Here is a 19,593-nt window from a genome sequence, read left to right as displayed (position 1 = left end):
GGCTGTAACTGGTTGTTGTGTTAAAATGTGTTGTTTCAAATAATATCATTTCTTCAATTACTCGCTATAATTTCCTGTATTCATTAATCAAGCTCTTCTGGCACAACAGTGATTATCTCATGAAGTCTGGGCCTTGTTTATCAGACTACAATGAGCAAAAAAAACTATTTTCTAAAACCTCAGAATGCAGAAATGAATTGTTTAGCGCAAGAGTATTTACATTTATTAAATCCTCACTAATAGATCATCATCCTCCAGACTGTTGTTTACAGGAAAGAAGAGGTACTGTCTAGCTTTCTGGCGCCATAAACCGTTTCAGGGTCTGATTTTGCATGACAGGACTGGCGCTTTTGAAGAGATTCCATCACAGCAACCTTTAAATGACGTGGTCCTCTGCTGTACATCACAATAATGTGGCATTTATTATCAGTGAGGGAAAATTACACGGTGTGTGTGTTAGAGAGAAACAGTGCTACAAACTCGAGCTTCTGTTTTATGTGTGAACTCCATGTACGTCAAATTCAATGTATTTGTATATTTTACAATGTTTGCATGAAGCATTTTGAACACGTGCGTCTCGGTGTGTATGTGCCAGCTACATGCCTGTGCCTGTCCACTTGGAGGATCCGCGTGGGTGCACAGGTAATCCAATTTGAGTTTTGGAGTCAAAGCACAGCACGAGTAATGTTCAATGATGTATGACCCATCCATTCGGTTGAGCTTTATTTCTAATGCTTTGCAACTGCAAGAAGAGGTAGATCTCATTCAGCTGGATGTCAGCCTAGTGGAGCCCACAAAAAAATCTGCTTTTCTTTCTTTGTTTTTACACATCTGCAGTTTTCTTAGGTGGAGAATAACCTTCAGAAAACCCAAAGCTGTAAATTCTTTCCAGCATCATATTTAGCTTTATTTTATTTCTCGGTGGCATAGTTTTTGTTAAATTGTGACATGTTATTTTTATGTTACTTTGCACTAATTAGCACTATCATTTTTTAAATAAGGTTTTATAAGATAAATTTTGAGTGTGCACCCCCCCACCCCAATTGATGACCATCATGGTAGAACTGAAACTTCAAAATGTTATTTCACAAATCATCACAATTTTTGGGGGTGGGAGTTAATGTTTCTGACTGTGGAGTAATTCCGAAGGCAGTCCTATAATTAGGAAGAATTGCAAAACCCGATTAATTAGAATATATTTCTGTGAAAGAGATTTACATTTAATACATTTGACTTAAGATTGTGTTTTTGTTGAGCCTTACCTTCCATAGTGCATGACAAAGGAGTAATCATATTTAGTGTTGAGATTGTAAGAGTCCTTCTTATAGAAGTCAATGTAATAATCTGTAGAAGAAACACCAATAAATTGAAAAGATTAAGCAATGAATCCGATTTCAATCAATCATCATTTGAGATTTTTACCTTTTATGATGTTTTGCCAGTTGACTCTGATGTACTGGTCGCGGTCGCTTCGAGTGTGTTCATGGTAGAAACCAAGTGCATGCAGCAACTCTGGGTGATGCCATGCTGGACGCAGCCAAACCTCTGCAGTGACACCACCTGCATTTCTCCGATACGACCCAGCAAAGAGGAACAGCTAAAAATGTAAACAGTAAACAAAAGTAGAGAAAATAATGTATAGAAGGCAGTGAAATTTGTCTTATCATCCAGTCTGTGAATGCTTCTTTACTATTAGCTAGTGATAAGGAATATTCTAACAGACTACATGGTTGCTGTAGTACTTGGAAAAATTAAAGCGTTATAGTTTATAATTTGCAGTACTTTTAGACAAAATCTATTTATTTACATGTGACTGAAACTACAATATTCCTATCTTCAACCAGATAGTATAACTTTGACCTTCAATCAAATAGTAGTCCAGTAAATAACTTACCCGTATCTTGGTTCAATGGTTAGGTATGCCCCCTCCGCTGTGCGTGGAATGAAACAAACACAGGTTGCTGTTTCAAAGCCCTTCATGGCCTCTAAAATGGTCTTCTTCTCACTCTCACCATCGTCTACAGTTGTGAATAACTTAATCAGTGACGTAAGTGTTTCACTGGATAAATGATGTTAATGTGCTGTGGCATGCATCACAGTTAAACCCACCATATTTATCACTTAGAACGTAAGGGATGTCAACATTCCCAGATGTGGGAATCAACAGGCTATTCCATCAACAGGAATAGTTTTTATTTGGGCATTTCATGTTTTTCAGGAGGAGTATATCTCCTTCCACCAGAAACTCTGTCGATCCTATAAAAATACACGAAAGAATGACTTTTTAGGCAATTGACAAAATAAGAAAGCGCTGTTTTTCTCCAATATAATGATTGGATACTCACCATTGTTCATCCTGAGGATGGTTACAGCCATGTTTTTACAATGAGAAAAGTGAGAATGTGACACAGTTAGTTATGTGGAGCTACAACGAGGCAAAACCAGATTTGGTCACTTACCATTGTGACCAGCATGAGCCTGTGAAAATAATACAGATAAAAATATAGATAGTCGTTTATAATGTTGTGTTACAGATAACGATAGGCGCCAATGTTATGGGAGATGCGACATCTATTAAAAACAGCATTTACAAGCAGGTTTAGTTTTTAGTTAGTATTTCCTTACATGGTCATGATGAGGCCCAGAAGTAGCAGCAGAAGAGAAACTCTTGTTGTAAGGTCCATGTTGGTCTTGATGTGCCAGTGGTGAAGGTGTCAATTGAGAGACTTCACTTGTCTTCCAATGAAGTGATGCTAAAACCCAGTCAGGGGTGAGCTTATATGCCCAGTGTCCAGGTGTGTCTGTGTACAGAGATTAGTGGTAGGGGTTCAAAAGGCTTTGCCTTAGGCACACAACTGATTAGTGTGTCCTGTGTAGCTTTGCCCACTGCTTCCACACTGATAATCTCATTCTAAACTTGTGCTATAAACATTCAGTGTAAAGAGTTTTCTGGCACTGCTTTCAAGTAGTAGTTTTTAAACCATTTACACACCTGAGAACTAAAGGCTGAAGTATGTGTGTTTAAAATTGTTGTGTTGTTGTGAATCAGTTGATTTTCTGCTTCTTCAGTTGGTGCGGATAGAGAAAAACACTTGTAGGTTTATGCTGCTCTGTTATATGTACTGTTCTACCTCCGGTAGTGTTTTCAGAAGTTTTGTATCAAAAGGTAAGGTACATATTGGAGTGTGATTCATTGTACAGCCCATCCAAGAAGTGTGTCGCAGGCAGCAGGTTTTATTAAAATTCTAACATTTTATTTTTTTACGTTACTTGCCGCTAATTTTTTTGTTTTTGTATATGATTAAAAAATGTAAAATAACAAACTCGTGTGCAAAATGTTCAAACTGAAACTGAAAACTTTAGATCATAAACCAAAACAATGGTTCTTACCATACATTTTTTAGAATCAGCATATTTTTAATTGATGGTGTAAAACTGTTGTAATGGTGAGGTAGGTGGTTGGATAAATCTGATTTATATACAGCACAAGACAGCCTTCATCTTAACTAGAGACAAGTTAGTGTTTTCTAAATTTGGGAGAAAATAAAAAGAATGAAATACAGCTGTACAGAAAACAAATGTCTGATGCAAATAAAGAAGACATTACCTGGAGAGGGTTGCAGTTGTATAAACTTTTAATGGGTTTTGGTACAATATACAGCATCAGAATAGAAGTGAAACTCTTATTTGACTGAGCAATCAATTGCCAGTCAAGAAAAAATGAATCAATTCTCTTGATTTCGCTTCTCCAGTGTAAGAAAAGTGTTTTCTTGATTTACATTTTATATTATTCCAAAACAGATTCTGAACTCCAATTTAGACCGGAGGAAATTAAAATTAGCTTCTTTTTTTTTTTCTTCAATTTTATTGACAAAGGTAATAGTCCATGGATGCAGCCCTACATAATAGCTCGAATATGTTTTTTATTTCACTGTGACTTCATCATTTCTGGGAGGTGTAGTAGTAAATGGAAGAAGTGGACAAAAAGAGAACTTCTGGCACCTTGTTCCTGAACACCAAACAGCAGTGATGACATATCCAAGCCCAACACTGATGTGGTCCTGTGCTGTACATCACAATAATGTGACATTTATTATCAGTGGGGAAAAATTACACTGTGTGTGTGTTAGAGAGAAATGGTGCTGCAAACTCTGGCATCTGTTTATGTGTACTTCAAATTCAACGTATTTGTAAGAGAACTTCTGGGACCTTGTTCCTGAACACCACACAGCAGTGATGACATAGCCTAGCCCTTCTCTGCTCTATAGTACATCTGAGTCTCTTCCTCTGACACTATGTGGGCAGCCAAGGACAACAGTCAATGAGCAATATCAATTTATGTAATAGACTATTAAACAGTGTGCTTAACATTTAGACTTGCTACACTGGTGTTCAGTGGGAGTGTGTGCCAGGAAGTCCTCTGCCGTGATAATAGCCCTCTGAAATGAAACATGTTAGCCCGCTCTGCTGGCTCTTACTCACTCTTGCTTCTCCTCCTACAGTCGGTTCCCTGACCCCAACACAGGTGCCCTGCTTACTCTTCTTCCTTTCACCTTTTGCTCTGAATACCACTGGTTGTCAAAATAACAATTAACTGTTTTATATACTGCATTCATGTCGAGCATTACCTGTGAACCCTCTCATTATGTATTGTTGCATGCAAGTGTTGAAATATCTAATTAATTTCTTTAGTTGTTTTCTCACTGGCTGGTTAATTTCATGTCTGACATGCAGCTGATGTTTTGCTTTTGTTTTTTGTTTTTTGTTTTTTTGTTTGTTTGTTTGTTTGTTTGTTTGTTTGTTTTGGGGGGGGGGGGTTACAACCCGAAGACTTTATAGAAGTAGCTTTCTGCTTGCTTTCCTCTGTCTCCTTTCTTGCCCTCTCCTTGTTCCTAATACTAGAGTCAATCTGTGATGGTAAACATCGTGTTCATAATAATTGACATTCAGACAAACAGGAACAATTACATCGAATATGAACACTGTCTTAATTGGTGTGCATTTCCAGTCCTGTAAGAGTCATGTGAAAAGTAAATTAATCAGATGTCATTGTAGACTGATTGAGCCACAATCTAGTTGCACAGTCCATTCAGAGAATAACTGCGTCTGATGGATGACATGTCAAGTGCTTTATGAGGGACATTTGAAACTGATAATCTTAAAGGTCAAGGAGAAGTAGCAGCAAAATAAAAAGACAGAACTTTTTTGTTTTTGGTCAGGCGGTTTTAACATAACCATGTCTGGTGCGTGTCTAATGGAAAGAGCCAATACTGTAGCAAATTTAAAATGAAATTCACAAGATGTGTTCAGCTGGTGAAACTTAATGGGATTGTGGACTTTTTTGAAGGAAAACAAACACATCACTGTCTTTATTGGTACCAGTTATAGTGTGGTACGTGCCTTGCTCAGGGGCACATCAAAACTGATTATGAGCGCGAGAAAAGTGTGACTCATTCAGTCTGCCCACCCACGTTTTCCCAGCTCGCCTAGAACTGATGATGTTAGAGAAGTAGTTGCAATCCCATTTCCCTTCCTTCAGGCAAAAGTTGCTGAGATAAACCCTTTCTGTTAGCACTTCTGTGTAGATACATCATCATTTTGAACTTTTAGAACATTAATGAAATAATTTAAAACATCTCAACCCCAGTGTGGAGAAACACATGCTTCATAAATTTAACAGTTGAGATTTAGCTCTTCACAATGTTCTGTAGGTTTCTGCTGTGCAGTGATGATGTTACCCTGTAGTTTGTAGAGATGGCACAATACCACTTTTTTATGTCCGATACCGATATCATAAATTTGGATATCTGCCGATACCGATATGAATCCGATAGTGTTTTTTAATCAACAAAACTGTTTTTTAAATATCTTGCTGCATTTTATATAAGTTCATACTCAAGTTTAAAACAACAACTACACTAAAGCTATTCTGTTATACCTGTATGCAAAAAAAATATTTCATAGTTCAGCAATACTGATCAATCTAATAAACTTAAACCTACACCATCCTCCCTATTCTGGTATTTTAAAGAGTACTTAGCATAAATATTAAGCAACCTAACTAATAGGGTTCCAACTCCCAGCAACAACAAAAATAAATAAATAAAAAATAGGGAACCACCCCTCACGCTCCACCTCATGATGCTTAATCGACGTAATCAACCTTAATTTGATGCAGTGTGAAAAAAAAATGCACAGAAATCAATTATTTTTCAAGAAATATTAAATAGATTCAACATCTTTCTTCAACAAAATTGCAGACTGCACAGATGGTACCTTCCCAAAGTAAAAAGTACTATAGCTTACTAGGGTATATATATTAGACTTAATAGTCACTATATACAGTAATTGACTTCTATTTCTATTCGACAGAAAAGCCGATCAGCTGATCGTTAAGCAGTTTCATGATTGAAGTAGCAGCAAGAGAGAGAGAGAGGCAGTCGCTCCATATATTAGTTGTTAAGCTTAACGCAGGAATGCTTTACAAACATTCAGAGATGGACTTACACACTTGCTTTACTTCTCTCGGGGATAACTTTGTCGGAGATGAAATGCCGGGTTGCTAGCGAAGCTCCACATGCTATCCAGACCACGACAGGTCCTGCATGCCACAGCCGCTCTATCACGTGATGCATACTGCTCCGACGTGCTAACGTTCTGAGGTGAGTTACGGCGTGTTGCAAGTTTTGTGAGGTGCTTTCGTGATATTTAATGGATCGGATTACATTTTTTATTTTTCTCCGATATCCGATCCAGTAATTTAGGTCAGTATCGGACCGATACCGATACGTAATATCGGATCGGTCCATCTCTAGTAGTTTGTTTTGTTTTCTCCTATAATGTTTTGGATTTCTAATCTTACAATATACAATGCTTTGAGATGAATGCTAGTGTGATTTGGCTTTCACTGTCATATACATAATTGTACACTGTTTTGCATGAGTATTACAGAGCTGAGTAAACATAAAACTAGTGCTCCAATCTGCTCTGTTGTTTTTGAAGGATCATGCTTTGGTAAACTTTCTAAAATAAATGATTTAAAGCTGTAAATATCTTGATACAATATACAGTGTTGTGAAAATATCTTCAGCCACCCAGCATTTCTTTCTATTTTGAAAAAGCGAAAGGGAAATAGGGATTTATTGAAATCACACATGTAAGTACAGTCCATGGGGCAAACACAGTTTTAAGTACAATTTTAACAAACAATTCTAACACTATGGAGCATGACCAGCCTGAGCATCGCCTGAAATCTTATGGCCAAGCTTTCATGTCATTTCTTTAAGTAGTCTTCAGGAATTTTTCTCGAAGGACATTCAAAGTCGTTCTAGGAATGTTGGCTGCAAGTTGTTCTGTTCTCCATCAAGATGATTCCACACTGCTTCAACAATGTTGATGTGCAGGTTCTGTTGAGGCCAGTCTATCTCACCAGTCCAATCCACTGTGAGTTTTTCTATCCAATTATGGTTTTATTGAATTGACAGTGTATTTAGAATTTTTGTCCTGCTGTAAAGTTGTCCAGTTGAATCTCTCAGGTCCAGTGTCAGTTCTTTTATTAGGTTTTTTCCCCCTAATTCTTAAGAACATGACTTTCAGATACTGTTCATTTGATGTTGATAGTTTTTAGGTCTGCAACTTTTTTTTGTCCTCCGTGGGCCGAGTTCCCTCACATTTGTGAAGTACCGACACACTGCCCAGCACACCAAGATATGCTAAGGTTCCAGCTAATAACTCTTTAGGAATCACTTCATTGGTTAAAAATAGTTTTTTAGATCTTTTGAATTGTGTTATCATTTGCATTTTTCATAGATTCAGCTAAAGGAAATATATGTTTCTCCACCAGGCTGCCAGTAACAAAATACAAGATACAATCTGAAATTGGTTATTTGCAACATTGTTATGTCCAGACACAATGCAGATTCATCCCTTGAGCTAGGTACCTTTTTGTGCTCGTTTAGTGTTAAGTGGTATTGTTTATAAATGGTAAATGGCCTGTATTTGTATAGCTTTTACTAGTCCCTAAGGACCCCAAAGCGCTTTACACATCCAGTCATCCACCCATTCACACACTGGTGATGGCAAGCTACATTGTAGCCACTGACAGAGGCAAGGCTACCGAGGCAAGGCTGCCGAACACTGGCGCCACCGGGCCCTCTGACCACCACCAGTAGGCAACGGGTGAAGTGTCTTGCCCAAGGACACAACAACCGAGACTGTCCAAGCCGGGGCTCGAACCGGCAACCTTCCGATTACAAGGTGAACTCCCAACTCTTGAGCCACGATCGTTTAGTGTTAAGTGGCTCAATAAACAAAAAACCTTTTCTGAAAATGGACAGGTACAAGTACTGGAGTGAAAATGAGTGAAAAAGCAGAACTTGGAGAACTATTGCTCTAAAAAATTACAACAAAGTCTTGCTCTTTGGAAGTACACTGTAAAGAATTAGAGTGGCTCTAGACTTTTGCAAGATGCTGTATATATGTATATGTTTAACTTTGTAAAGAGATCTTGTTTTACTATTTGCATTTTACGCCCAGTTCAACCCATGGACTGTTAGTGCATCAAATTACACAGTGCAGGTGTATTATATCTCAAGTCAAGATATTAGGAGATTTGTTAAACTTCTTGGTAGGTTACTTTGGTAAAACTTGCCATGTAAGCTCATGAGGTTGTGATGGTAGGCAAGGTATTATAGGTATGAATGAGGTACAAGATGAAAAGCTGCATTTGAAAGATCTTCTGCTACAGTACACATGTGGGACTGAATGAAGTGGGTTGGCCAGTCGTGAGTTTTTACTGCTTCAAACTAAATTATTCTAGTATTACACCTGCATATAGTGTGAAATTAGGCTGACTTTTTTCAGTTCAGTATACATGCTAATGTACACTGAAATAGGAGTACTAGTTTTTGTTTTTGGTTAACATCCAGTTCTTCTCTCTCCTTTTTTAACTCCGTAAATGCCCCAGTCAGTGCATGCACGCTAGCTTAAGTTTTTCCACCAAATGTAGAAAATCCCCTAATGAGGCTTTAGGCACTGCTATTTTTCATCTCCATCATTTCACCAAGCTGTATTTAACATCACATGAAATAAGCACCCTTCAGTTAACAAGACTCAGTGGAAAAATTCATATTCATTAAAACTCAAAAACTCTCAGAACCAAATTAATTAGCACAAGACCGTAACAGTTTGTGTTTTGTGATATTGTACTGCGTGCCTAGTCAGTTGGTGGATTTTTGTAGTATAGCTAACTTGAACTCAAGAGGCATTTCCCCAGTCTATGCCGCTGATATTGGAAGACGTGTAGCCCATATTTCCAAGAGCATTGCTCAGTGAGAGATCTCTAAAACCCATTTCCTGCCTGGCTTAGAATAATGAGGTGTTAGAGCCTGCTGGCAGAGCTTAGCTGCACACCTCCCCAATGAAAAAGTTATGGATGATATACAATTGCAAATACACACACACACACAAACCCACTTTACACTCAAAGACATGGACATATGCCCCCTGGAGGTGTTATGGATAGCTGCATATTGCAATGCCAGCCAGCAGGAAGCACTGTCAGCCAGTCTGCACTGTGGGCATTGATAGGACAATCAGTTCGCTCTGGAGCCATCACAGCCAATCATCAGACAGTTTCTTGGCGGGCTGCACCCAATCTTCAGAGGGTTGCCAGATCTCCTTTTCTCAGTGAGCTGTTGCTGGCTTACTACTAGCCAACCACAAAAAAGAGCTGCTGCCTTGCGTCAGCCAATCGTGTGAGTGTTGGCCAGTGTTAGTCCTATCAACAGATAACTGCTCCACTGTTACAGCCAATCTGGGCTTTATCCTTCCCTACAGATGTCCGATTAGTGTAGTTTAGGGAAATCAAACTGCCACAACAGGCCCACTTTGCCAATGTGGCACCGTGAATGGAGAGAATAGTAAAATGGGATAGGAAAAGCCTACAAAGGCTTACTTAACCGTAATACTCTGGCTGTTATGTTTTAATGCTGTGTGGATTAGTTTTTTATTTGTATTTGCAGCACTGTTGGTCACAAAATATAGTTTCATATCTCACTTTCTCTAATAATAATGTGAGCAAGCAGGTGCTGCTTAACTGTGGACGTCTTTCATTAATGAGATTTTAAATTTACCAGCATGTACTTGTCAAGGCCTATAAGTTTATTCCTCGTAAACCTGTTCCGGCATTCACGAGGCAAGGACGTGTTCACTGAACTCAAGTCGTGTCCATTTTAATGGCCCTATAACACATGCCAGCATCTTAAGGTGACAAAGCCATTAGATCAGATGATAGAACAGGGGTTTTTAGACCTGCCCTATCTTTTCTGCTTTCACTGCAAAATGTTGCAGGTAATGTATGAGTCTGTCTCGTTTGAATTTGGCCCTACATGGTTATGCACATTCATGTTAATCCAATCCAAGTTTGTTTCAAATCATTCAACCCCTTCTTCAGCACAGTGGCAAAACAGTGCTAACAGCACCTTTAATCACTGCTCATGCAGGAAAACAAGCATTTTTTACACTTAGGAAGACGTAACATTTCCTCCCCATCTTTTCAAGAACATTTTATGAAAATTCATCAGCTGCTTGTTTGGTAAGTATTGCCTTAAATTTTTCTGTACTTGGCTTAGGGTTCACACACTCCGGCATCAAAAACGTTAGCTTTAATTTAGAGTTGAGCAAAAATTCTGCCATGGATACAAATTTTGGTGATGTACATTGAACATGACACGTAAAACAAATGGAAACGGGTATTGTAACATCATATTTGCAGAGGGATGAGGAACTGAAAAAAATATATTTATAACTATCAAAAGGATTGGGAATTATTTAAAAAAAAATTATTTAATATAGGTGTTAGTAATTGTTTTATGTGTTGCTATTTGTTTCATTCAGATATACATGCACACACCATCATCCTTAAGTAAGACTTATATGCATTTGTTATCTCCTCTTTCCTTTCTCTGTTCATAGTTGGTGTGGTTGAGCCAGATAATCTGTTAAAAATTTCCTTTATAATTCATTTAATGTATCCGTCTGTAAATTAGCACAAAAAAAAGAACCACTGCACTTTAACTGATTCCAAGCTGATGGCTCCTAATTGCTGGATTGACTATTTAGCAGTTCAATTTCCTGTCATAGATAGCCCAGTTTGTGCGAGACATTTATCATTAAAAAATTACCAATTTACTAATTACAATATTTACAGATTCATTTTCTGTTGCTTAATGATTTCAGTATTACTCAGAAGCTCAAATTGCAGAACAGTTTCTCATTGAAGAACTCATGTAGCAAATCTTGGCGTCTAAGTCTTTCATGCTCAGAGTTTTTAATCAAATTTAAGGGCTGTAAATTTAAGATACTGGGTTTCTGCTGGATGTATGCCTGTGCTAAACAGAGTTAAATTAAAAATTACAACACATTAGGTAACTTCTCATCACTGTATACAGAGAACAGGCATAGCTGTCTTTTTTTCCCTCCCTGCACTAACTGATAAGTTTCAGCACCACAGACCAAGAAAGTACCATTGCAGCACTGCTTCCAGCCAGACACCACGCAACGTCTAACAGTGTTAGCCTCAAATGTTTGGCTTAGAGTAAAAACCAAAATTCGAATACTAATCCCTTCAAAGTCAAACATCAGATGTTACCAGCCTCATTTATGTCACTTCCTGAAGATGGCTCGCATGGCATAAAGCTTGCACAAACATAATGGCTGCAGCTGTATGCAGTCAAGCTCCATAACCCCTGCTGTGAAGTGCTGTAATATGGGAGCAAAGACGAATCTGTCCTCTAAATCTCCCTACCTTCACCCTTCATCGTCATCTCTTTTCTCTCTCTTCCCATCTCAGCAGGGCTTTGGCAGCTTCACACTGGCCTAATTTTAGAGTAACAAGATGTGTGTATACGTGACTCAGTGTGTGGTTGCATATGTGTTTTAGTGTGTGTGTGTGTTTTTTTATGTATGTGTTGCCTAACTCCAAACAAAATCTCTGAGGGCTAAAGCTGTGTGTTCTGTGTTCCTGTAATGATCCATGTCCACGGACAAACGGACCTCTCAGTCGTTTTAATGAGATGTCTCAACTCGCGTATCTAGCTCACTTTGTTCTCTTGTGCCAAAAAAAGACCACTTAACATCTCTATTCAGTTTAATAACGACTGTCTTCTTTTTCCGCTGAACTGGACAAACGTGTTTTCTGTGGTGCTGCAAACTTTGCACCGAAAGATTGTGTTTGTTTTTTGCCCCGCAGTACACACTGGGATAGATGATCTGCGCCAATAGTGTGAAGCCAGATCTATACAGAGTCTCATTTACAATAAGAGTGGAGGATGAAGACTCCATGCGAGTGCATTACAGTGTGTAATCAATACGCTCTGACAACCTCTGATGTAATAGTATGCATGTGCTGCTGGCAAACCATTTCAAGACCTTATACACATGGATGACCCCATGGATGAGTTGCTTCTCAATTATCCAGCAGCCAGGCCTGGGTGCAATGTAAACTTGCAGTTTCAAAAGGCACGGGAGATGCACAGAAAATAATAGAATTAAATATGTGTTGCCTTTGGCAATGGCCCATGTTTACTTACTCTCAAAAGTAAAACCCACAGAATTTATTCTGATATAACCAGTGGCACTGTTGTGCATCACCTGAGAGAATTTGAACCAAGTCCAAATTTAATAATGGATGTGCTGTATAATTCAGTATCACCTTCTTGTATTTGGAAAGCTCTATTTGCATAACTATTCAATGTAGAATTCTTATTCGAACACTTTCTTAGTTATAAATTATTAACCTGACAATCTTAAAACTGCACTAATCAATATTTAAAACCAATAATTCACATTTTTGTATGTAAAGTAAGAGTAGTCCCTTCCAATCAGAAACCACTCTGTATTTGACACTGTCAGATACTTTTACCCACAGCTTCACCGTTCTTATTAGCCTGCTGGTTTCCAAAGGCAGCCCACAGCTGTTCACAAAACAAAAGAAGAAGAAAAACACTGATAAAGCTCATTGTACACTGCTTATTCACATAAAACATCAAAAAGCTGAATTAAGCAACTAGTTGGGGTACAAAGTGGAACATTTGGCTGCTAAAAGATGTTAGAGTGAATATTTGACTAAATATTTGCCAGGTGGCTTGAAGCACAGAACCCAATGAATGCTAATACTGCATTTTCACATGTCAGTACTGTCTGTAGAGTGCAAATAGCCAGAAAGTGTTGCTTTATAGTCTTTTGGAGCTAAAGCAAATTGTTTGGTGAGGCAATGAACATTTTGAAGTGGGAAACACAAAAGCACACACTCTTATAGCTTTAGAGTTAAACTCATATATGTACAATCTCATATATTTAAATACAAATGTATTTGGTTTAATCCACATGAGGGTTTTTCTACTAAATATACTGCTAGTAACCCTTTTTCATGCTGTGTATGTTATGTAACTGAGTCAGTTTGCTAACTGTATGACCTTTATACACTTGTATATTCACTGTCTTAGACAGAAAATACATTTTATCGATTTACACCCCGGTACACAATATACACTGTTCACCATGGTGACTCTTGAGCAGTACAAATGTTGAACTTGATACTGTAGTTGTTTTCAGCAGACATCTATACTTGATGTTGTACTGTTCTTCGGTTTAGCACGTGTATAGAGGTCTTGCATCTTGTGTGAAAAGGCTCCGGTCAAACTGATTCCATTAACATGCGGTTTTAATGGAGTCTGCTGAAAGCATGTTAGACTGTATTATTTAACAGTAAGTGTTGGCTGTAGAGTATTTAAGCAGTTTTACAAATCTTCTTTTGAAAAGCCATTGTTTTTGGCAGATATGGCAAATGTGAACTTATTTGTGCGTTATCACTAAGCTTTTGATGTTGGCATTGTGCAGTGTTATCACACAGCTGAAATTGCCTTTTCTTCCCCAACAGTCCTTTTAAAAGCAACAGAAAGTGTATTTCCGGTGGTGCTAGCACAGAATATATAATGAGTATTTTGTGATAACAAAACAGTTATTTCATGAAATTGTTACTCCATGCATATTGCATATGTTTCTCTCCTCCTGTTTCTCACTCTGTGCTGTTTTTCTCTTTTTGGATCTCTCATTCTGAGAAGGTGATTACGGAGCCAGAAAACTAGCAGGATATGGTTAGTGTTCCTCAGGGGTTGGTCTGAGGACATTAAGCCCACAGTGACAACGAGCCCCAGCTGTTGGGAGTTTTTTTCACATTCATTTGTTTGTCAAATTTAGAGTCTCAACTATTGCCAAGAACTCCCTCTGCCACACAAGCACTCCAGAACTGTGGTGACAAGGCTGCTTTTAGCCAAATCCAATTTAATCTCCACTGGCGGTACTGGATAAAGCCGTCTCCATCTCCCCTAACTGAGGCCAAGGCAGGCTAGTTATTCTACTGTATGATGCTCATTAACCACATAAAGACACAACACAAACTTGAACGCACATACAAACACTCTCAGGTACAGGCGAATGTGAAGTGAGAGTACTAAGCTAGCAGTTTAACACACACAGTTATATGTGGCGAAGCTTCGTCTCGTTCTCTTCTCCTACTTTTCTCCATTTTCTCTCAGTATTGTGTATTTCTGCAGCAGGGGAAATGATGTCACTTTTATGGAAATGAGAAACCAAAATGAAAAAGAGATTCACATCTGAGACTCCTGCTTCTACCCTGCAGGTCTGCTGCTTTTCTTTTTTTTTCTTTAAACTAATAATTACCAGGAAGCTTGTGTGTGTGTGTGTGTGTGTGTGTGTGTGTGTGTGTGTGTGTGTGTGTGTGTGTGTGTGTGTGTGTGTGTGTGTGTGTGTGGAGAGAGTTTGGATGTTTGTGCCTGCAGATGGTTAGGTGGATGGGGATAGTGAGGGGGAGTGATAATAGAGGCGGAGATTTACATTTATGCAAATTTCACATCGTGACACAAAGGTTCAAGACAACATTTGCTCAACATGCGCATCAGTGCTGTTTAATCACAAGTGCATGTGGTGCACATAAACAAGCCATCTTAATATTATACTTTTCGTTTGTGTTTATTATACTGATATTTCTTGTACACACATGCTTTGCTGTGGAGCAGCCTACAAAACAAACACAGTGAGGAAATAATATTCCAATATTATACAGAAATAAATGTTATTTACTCTTAATGGTATCATTTTGTGTAATTACTATTTCAAATACTTCTAGTTCATTTAGTGCACCATACAGCTATACTTCTGGAAAACAGTAGAAGGAAGTGTTTTTTATCACCCCTAGTGGGGGTTATGTAACAGTGATTCAACAAGTGGATCCTGTTGTTTTTTTATGATGTGCATGTTTGAAGAAGAATTTGAAAATGTATATGAAAGGATGTCACAATATCAGAAGTTTAGTAGTCAGTACTACTGAACTTCCATGATTCTCAATACCATTTAATATGACAAGTCCAAAGTAACGATGATGGCTAAATGGATGATGGCAGCTGCTAATCTTCTGAGCACTGCTCAGCTCAAGTAATTGTAAGGTATTTCTCAGAGACGGCCGCAATTCCCAGCCAATAACAGCAGCACTCCAGATTATGAACAGTTTGATGACATCATACAATAAAGCTGGAACATAGCACTGCTTCATCTTCACATTTATTTATTTACAGGGAGTGCAGAATTATTAGGCAAATGAGTATTTTGTCCACATCATCCTCTTCATGCATGTTGTCTTACTCCAAGCTGTATAGGCTCGAAAGCCTACTACCAATTAAGCATATTAGGTGATGTGCATCTCTGTAATGAGAAGGGGTGTGGTCTAATGACATCAACACCCTATATCAGGTGTGCATAATTATTAGGCAACTTCCTTTCCTTTGGCAAAATGGGTCAAAAGAAGGACTTGACAGGCTCAGAAAAGTCAAAAATAGTGAGATATCTTGCAGAGGGATGCAGCAGTCTCAAAATTGCAAAGCTTCTGAAGCGTGATCATTGAACAATCAAGCGCTTCATTCAAAATAACTGCCCATGAACTGAGAAAAGTCAAGCGTGCAGCTGCCAAGATGCCACTTGCCACCAGTTTGGCCATATTTCAGAGCTGCAACATCACTGGAGTGCCCAAAAGCACAAGGTGTGCAATACTCAGAGACATGGCCAAGGTAAGAAAGGCTGAAAGACGACCACCACTGAACAAGACACACAAGCTGAAACGTCAAGACTGGGCCAAGAAATATCTCAAGACTGGTTTTTCTAAGATTTTATGGACTGATGAAATGAGAGTGAGTCTTGATGGGCCAGATGGATGGGCCCGTGGCTGGATTGGTAAAGGGCAGAGAGCTCCAGTCCGACTCAGACGCCAGCAAGGTGGAGGTGGAGTACTGGTTTGGGCTGGTATCATCAAAGATGAGCTTGTGGGGCCTTTTCGGGTTGAAGATGGAGTCAAGCTCAACTCCCAGTCCTACTGCCAGTTTCTGGAAGACACCTTCTTCAAGCAGTGGTACAGGAAGAAGTCTGCATCCTTCAAGAAAAACATGATTTCCATGCAGGACAATGCTCCATCACACGCGTCCAAGTACTCCACAGCGTGGCTGGCAAGAAAGGGTATAAAAGAAGAAAAACTAATGACATGGCCACCTTGTTCACCTGATCTGAACCCCATTGAGAACCTGTGGTCCATCATCAAATGTGAGATTTACAAGGAGGGAAAACAGTACACCTCTCTGAACAGTGTCTGGGAGGCTGTGGTTGCTGCTGCACGCAATGTTGATGGTGAACAGATCAAAACACTGACAGGATCCATGGATGGCAGGCTTTTGAGTGTCCTTGCAAAGAAAGGTGGCTATATTGGTCGCTGATTTGTTTTTGTTTTGTTTTTGAATGTCAGAAATGTATATTTGTGAATGTGGAGATGTTATATTGGTTTCACTGGTAAAAATAAATAATTGAAATGGGTATATATTTGTTTTTTGTTAAGTTGCCTAATAATTATGCACAGTAATAGTCACCTGCACACACAGATATCCCCCTAAAATAGCTAAAACTAAAAACAAACTAAAAACTACTTCCAAAAACATTCAGCTTTGATATTAATGAGTTTTTTGGGTTCATTGAGAACATGGTTGTTGTTCAATAATAAAATTATTCCTCAAAAATACAACTTGCCTAATAATTCTGCACTCCCTGTATTTATTTTTTTGTGCAGGTCTGTATGACTGATTTTAATATGCTTAGATTAAGTGTCCAGTTTCAGGTTTAAAAATACTCTGTAACATCTTTTTGGTTGTTTTTAAATTGTGTCTGATAAGCTTAATCACTAAAGCTGTTCTCACACATGCCCTTTAGCTGTGAACTCTTCTCAACGTAGTGGAGCTGCAAGCAGGAATGTAAATGTCCAATTCAGATTGAAGATTAAACAGTCTTTAACCTGCCAGCTTGCTAGTAAAAAGTGTAACGGTCTGGAAAATTCACAGTGAGCGAGCAGGTGCCAAATGTCCTGCTTCCTGCCTGCTCGACCCAAGAAGCATCCTCACATCAACCAAACAGAGTAGAATATGGTGAAAAAGTCTTTAACAAGTCCTCGTTGCTTTATATTTTTCTATGAAAATGAGAAACAGGTGCAAAGATTCATTTAAATGTGCAAACATACATGAAAATACAGTATAAAAGGCAAAAACTACTTTGTACAATTCTAACTGTACACAGCCTGAACTCTCTTGGAAGGAAATACAAAGCTCTTTGTTACATTCTCTGTCAAGATGATGCTGAGGTCCGGGCTCTGGGGAAGCCAGTCCATGACTGATAGTCTTCCATTATGTGTTTTTCTGTCCAGGTATGCTTTTACTGCACTGGCAGTGAGTTACAGCATTGCCATGCCGAAAAATGAAGCCGTTGCCAGTTAGATGCTTTCCAGATGGTATTGTGTGTCAAGATGCGTCTTAATGATAACTTTTGTTGCTTGCAAAACTCCAGCGGGCACCATTAATTATTATCACATCTGTAGGACTTCAAGTTGCAGCAGAGCATTTTGTGTTTTCCATTTCTTAGAATTATGAACTTAGTGTTTCTTCTCCCACTAAAGATAATTAGGGCTTGTTGGTTTGGAAACTAACTAAGCAAAACTAAATTAGATGAAAATGAAAGATTAAATTAAGTTATCTTTGTTAAGCTTTAGCAAACATTAGCAAATTGGACCGTCGCTAGTCCGAATAATGTGTGATCTGCAGTTTCTTACTGCTGGCATGTTCCATGCACTTACTGCTGAATACAACATAATGTGATGCATCTAAATTTGAAGCTTTTACTGAAATTGACTTTGCTTTCTTAGGCGCCTTTATTTAAGATGTTTACTTACAGATTAAATATACTGTTGCACATATGACACTTTATACAGCTGTACATAACATGTCAGGCAGTCATAATAATTACACATATAAGATGCAATCTGTAATTCAACCTTAGCAGCACACCAGTCTTGGTTAAATAACAAGATTAAAAAAAATGTGTAAAAGCTGCATCTATCCTGTAAGGCAAAAATCGTTATTCTCCATTCAAAGCACGCAAGGAGGTAGATAGAAACGATTAGACAGGCCCTTTATAACATACCATTTGCAGTATATAAGACATCATCTTTTTCCATGTAATGAACTTGTATGGGATGTAGTTAAGAATTAGAGGGATATAACCTGACACTTTTGACCCGCTGTGGTGTGTTCAAAGCTTTGTCTGTCTCCTGTTTCCCTTCAACCAGCACATCTTTTATCTCAGACCTGTCAGTCCACTGATGTCTTACTTTGTGAAGCCCCGGCCCTAAATCCCACAGCATTAATGTCACATTGCCCATTCCTAAATATCTTTTCTAAGTATATGAATAGTTACTGTTTGTAAAGTATCAAGTGGCTTTCACGAACGCAAACTGAAAATTACGTTGTAATGACAGTGATTTTAGCTCACGCTTTGGGCCAAACGATTTGAAAAAGCAGGTCGTAGCTGTACAAGGATATGTGTCACTGTTAGAACATTAGGATGCTCATTATGTAAGCTCAAGAGACGGTTATTTGCTTTTGTGGCTGTAAGCCTGGTGTTGTCTGCATAAAGAACGAGTGTGTGTTTATGCGATTGTGTATGCAGCTGTTGCAGTAACTGTGATAGGAGCTGAAGATCATTAATTATGGGTGTTTCCCTACTTTCCTCCAGGACTGATAGTAGCCTATGCTAGAGAGATACTGGTTCAATGGAGTAAATGCCATTAGCACTTTGTTTAGCTAGTACCCTGGGGTCTTGTTTCTAAGCCTTTTTTCTTTCAAGTGGCAGCCTTGCGTGAAGCTCCCTTACACTGAGCCTATTTCTCAGACCCTTATTCCCCCCCCCCATGGAATTCAGCACCAGTGTGTCCAAATTGAGAAGGGAAGACAATGAAGGGCTAGGAATAGAAGGAAGGCTTCATGCGTGCGCATTTAGCACCTGTATCAGTGCACATCACCATGTGGCATTTAGACAGGCAGGACAAGTGAGAAGGAGCATTAAGCCAACAACCCGGATGAAACAAACAGCATGGCTAGTATCAGGGAGGGACGAGCGGTTAGTGCATGGCGAAGGATACACTGAGACTGA

General features: G+C 38.7%; 2 protein-coding genes across 7 annotated transcripts in view; one reads left to right on the top strand and one right to left on the bottom strand.

Moving 5' to 3' along the window:
• Positions 1 to 19,593, top strand: part of LOC113037404 (MAM domain-containing glycosylphosphatidylinositol anchor protein 2) — a 207,459-nt gene that overhangs the window by 66,774 nt on the left and 121,092 nt on the right. The window lies entirely within an intron of this gene.
• LOC113037408 (low choriolytic enzyme-like) lies at positions 960 to 2,843 on the bottom strand. The gene is given in 4 exon segments (XM_026194437.1): positions 960 to 1,344; positions 1,423 to 1,515; positions 1,518 to 1,597; positions 1,895 to 2,843. Coding segments are annotated over 4 exon segments (345 nt in total). The 5' UTR covers positions 1,981 to 2,843; the 3' UTR covers positions 960 to 1,258.

The sequence above is a fragment of the Astatotilapia calliptera genome, chromosome 15 (assembly GCF_900246225.1).
Source record: "Astatotilapia calliptera chromosome 15, fAstCal1.2, whole genome shotgun sequence".
NCBI classification, from domain to species: domain Eukaryota; kingdom Metazoa; phylum Chordata; class Actinopteri; order Cichliformes; family Cichlidae; genus Astatotilapia; species Astatotilapia calliptera.
The sequence above is the reverse complement of the archived record's forward strand: the minus strand, read 5'-3'. Positions and strand labels throughout refer to the sequence as shown.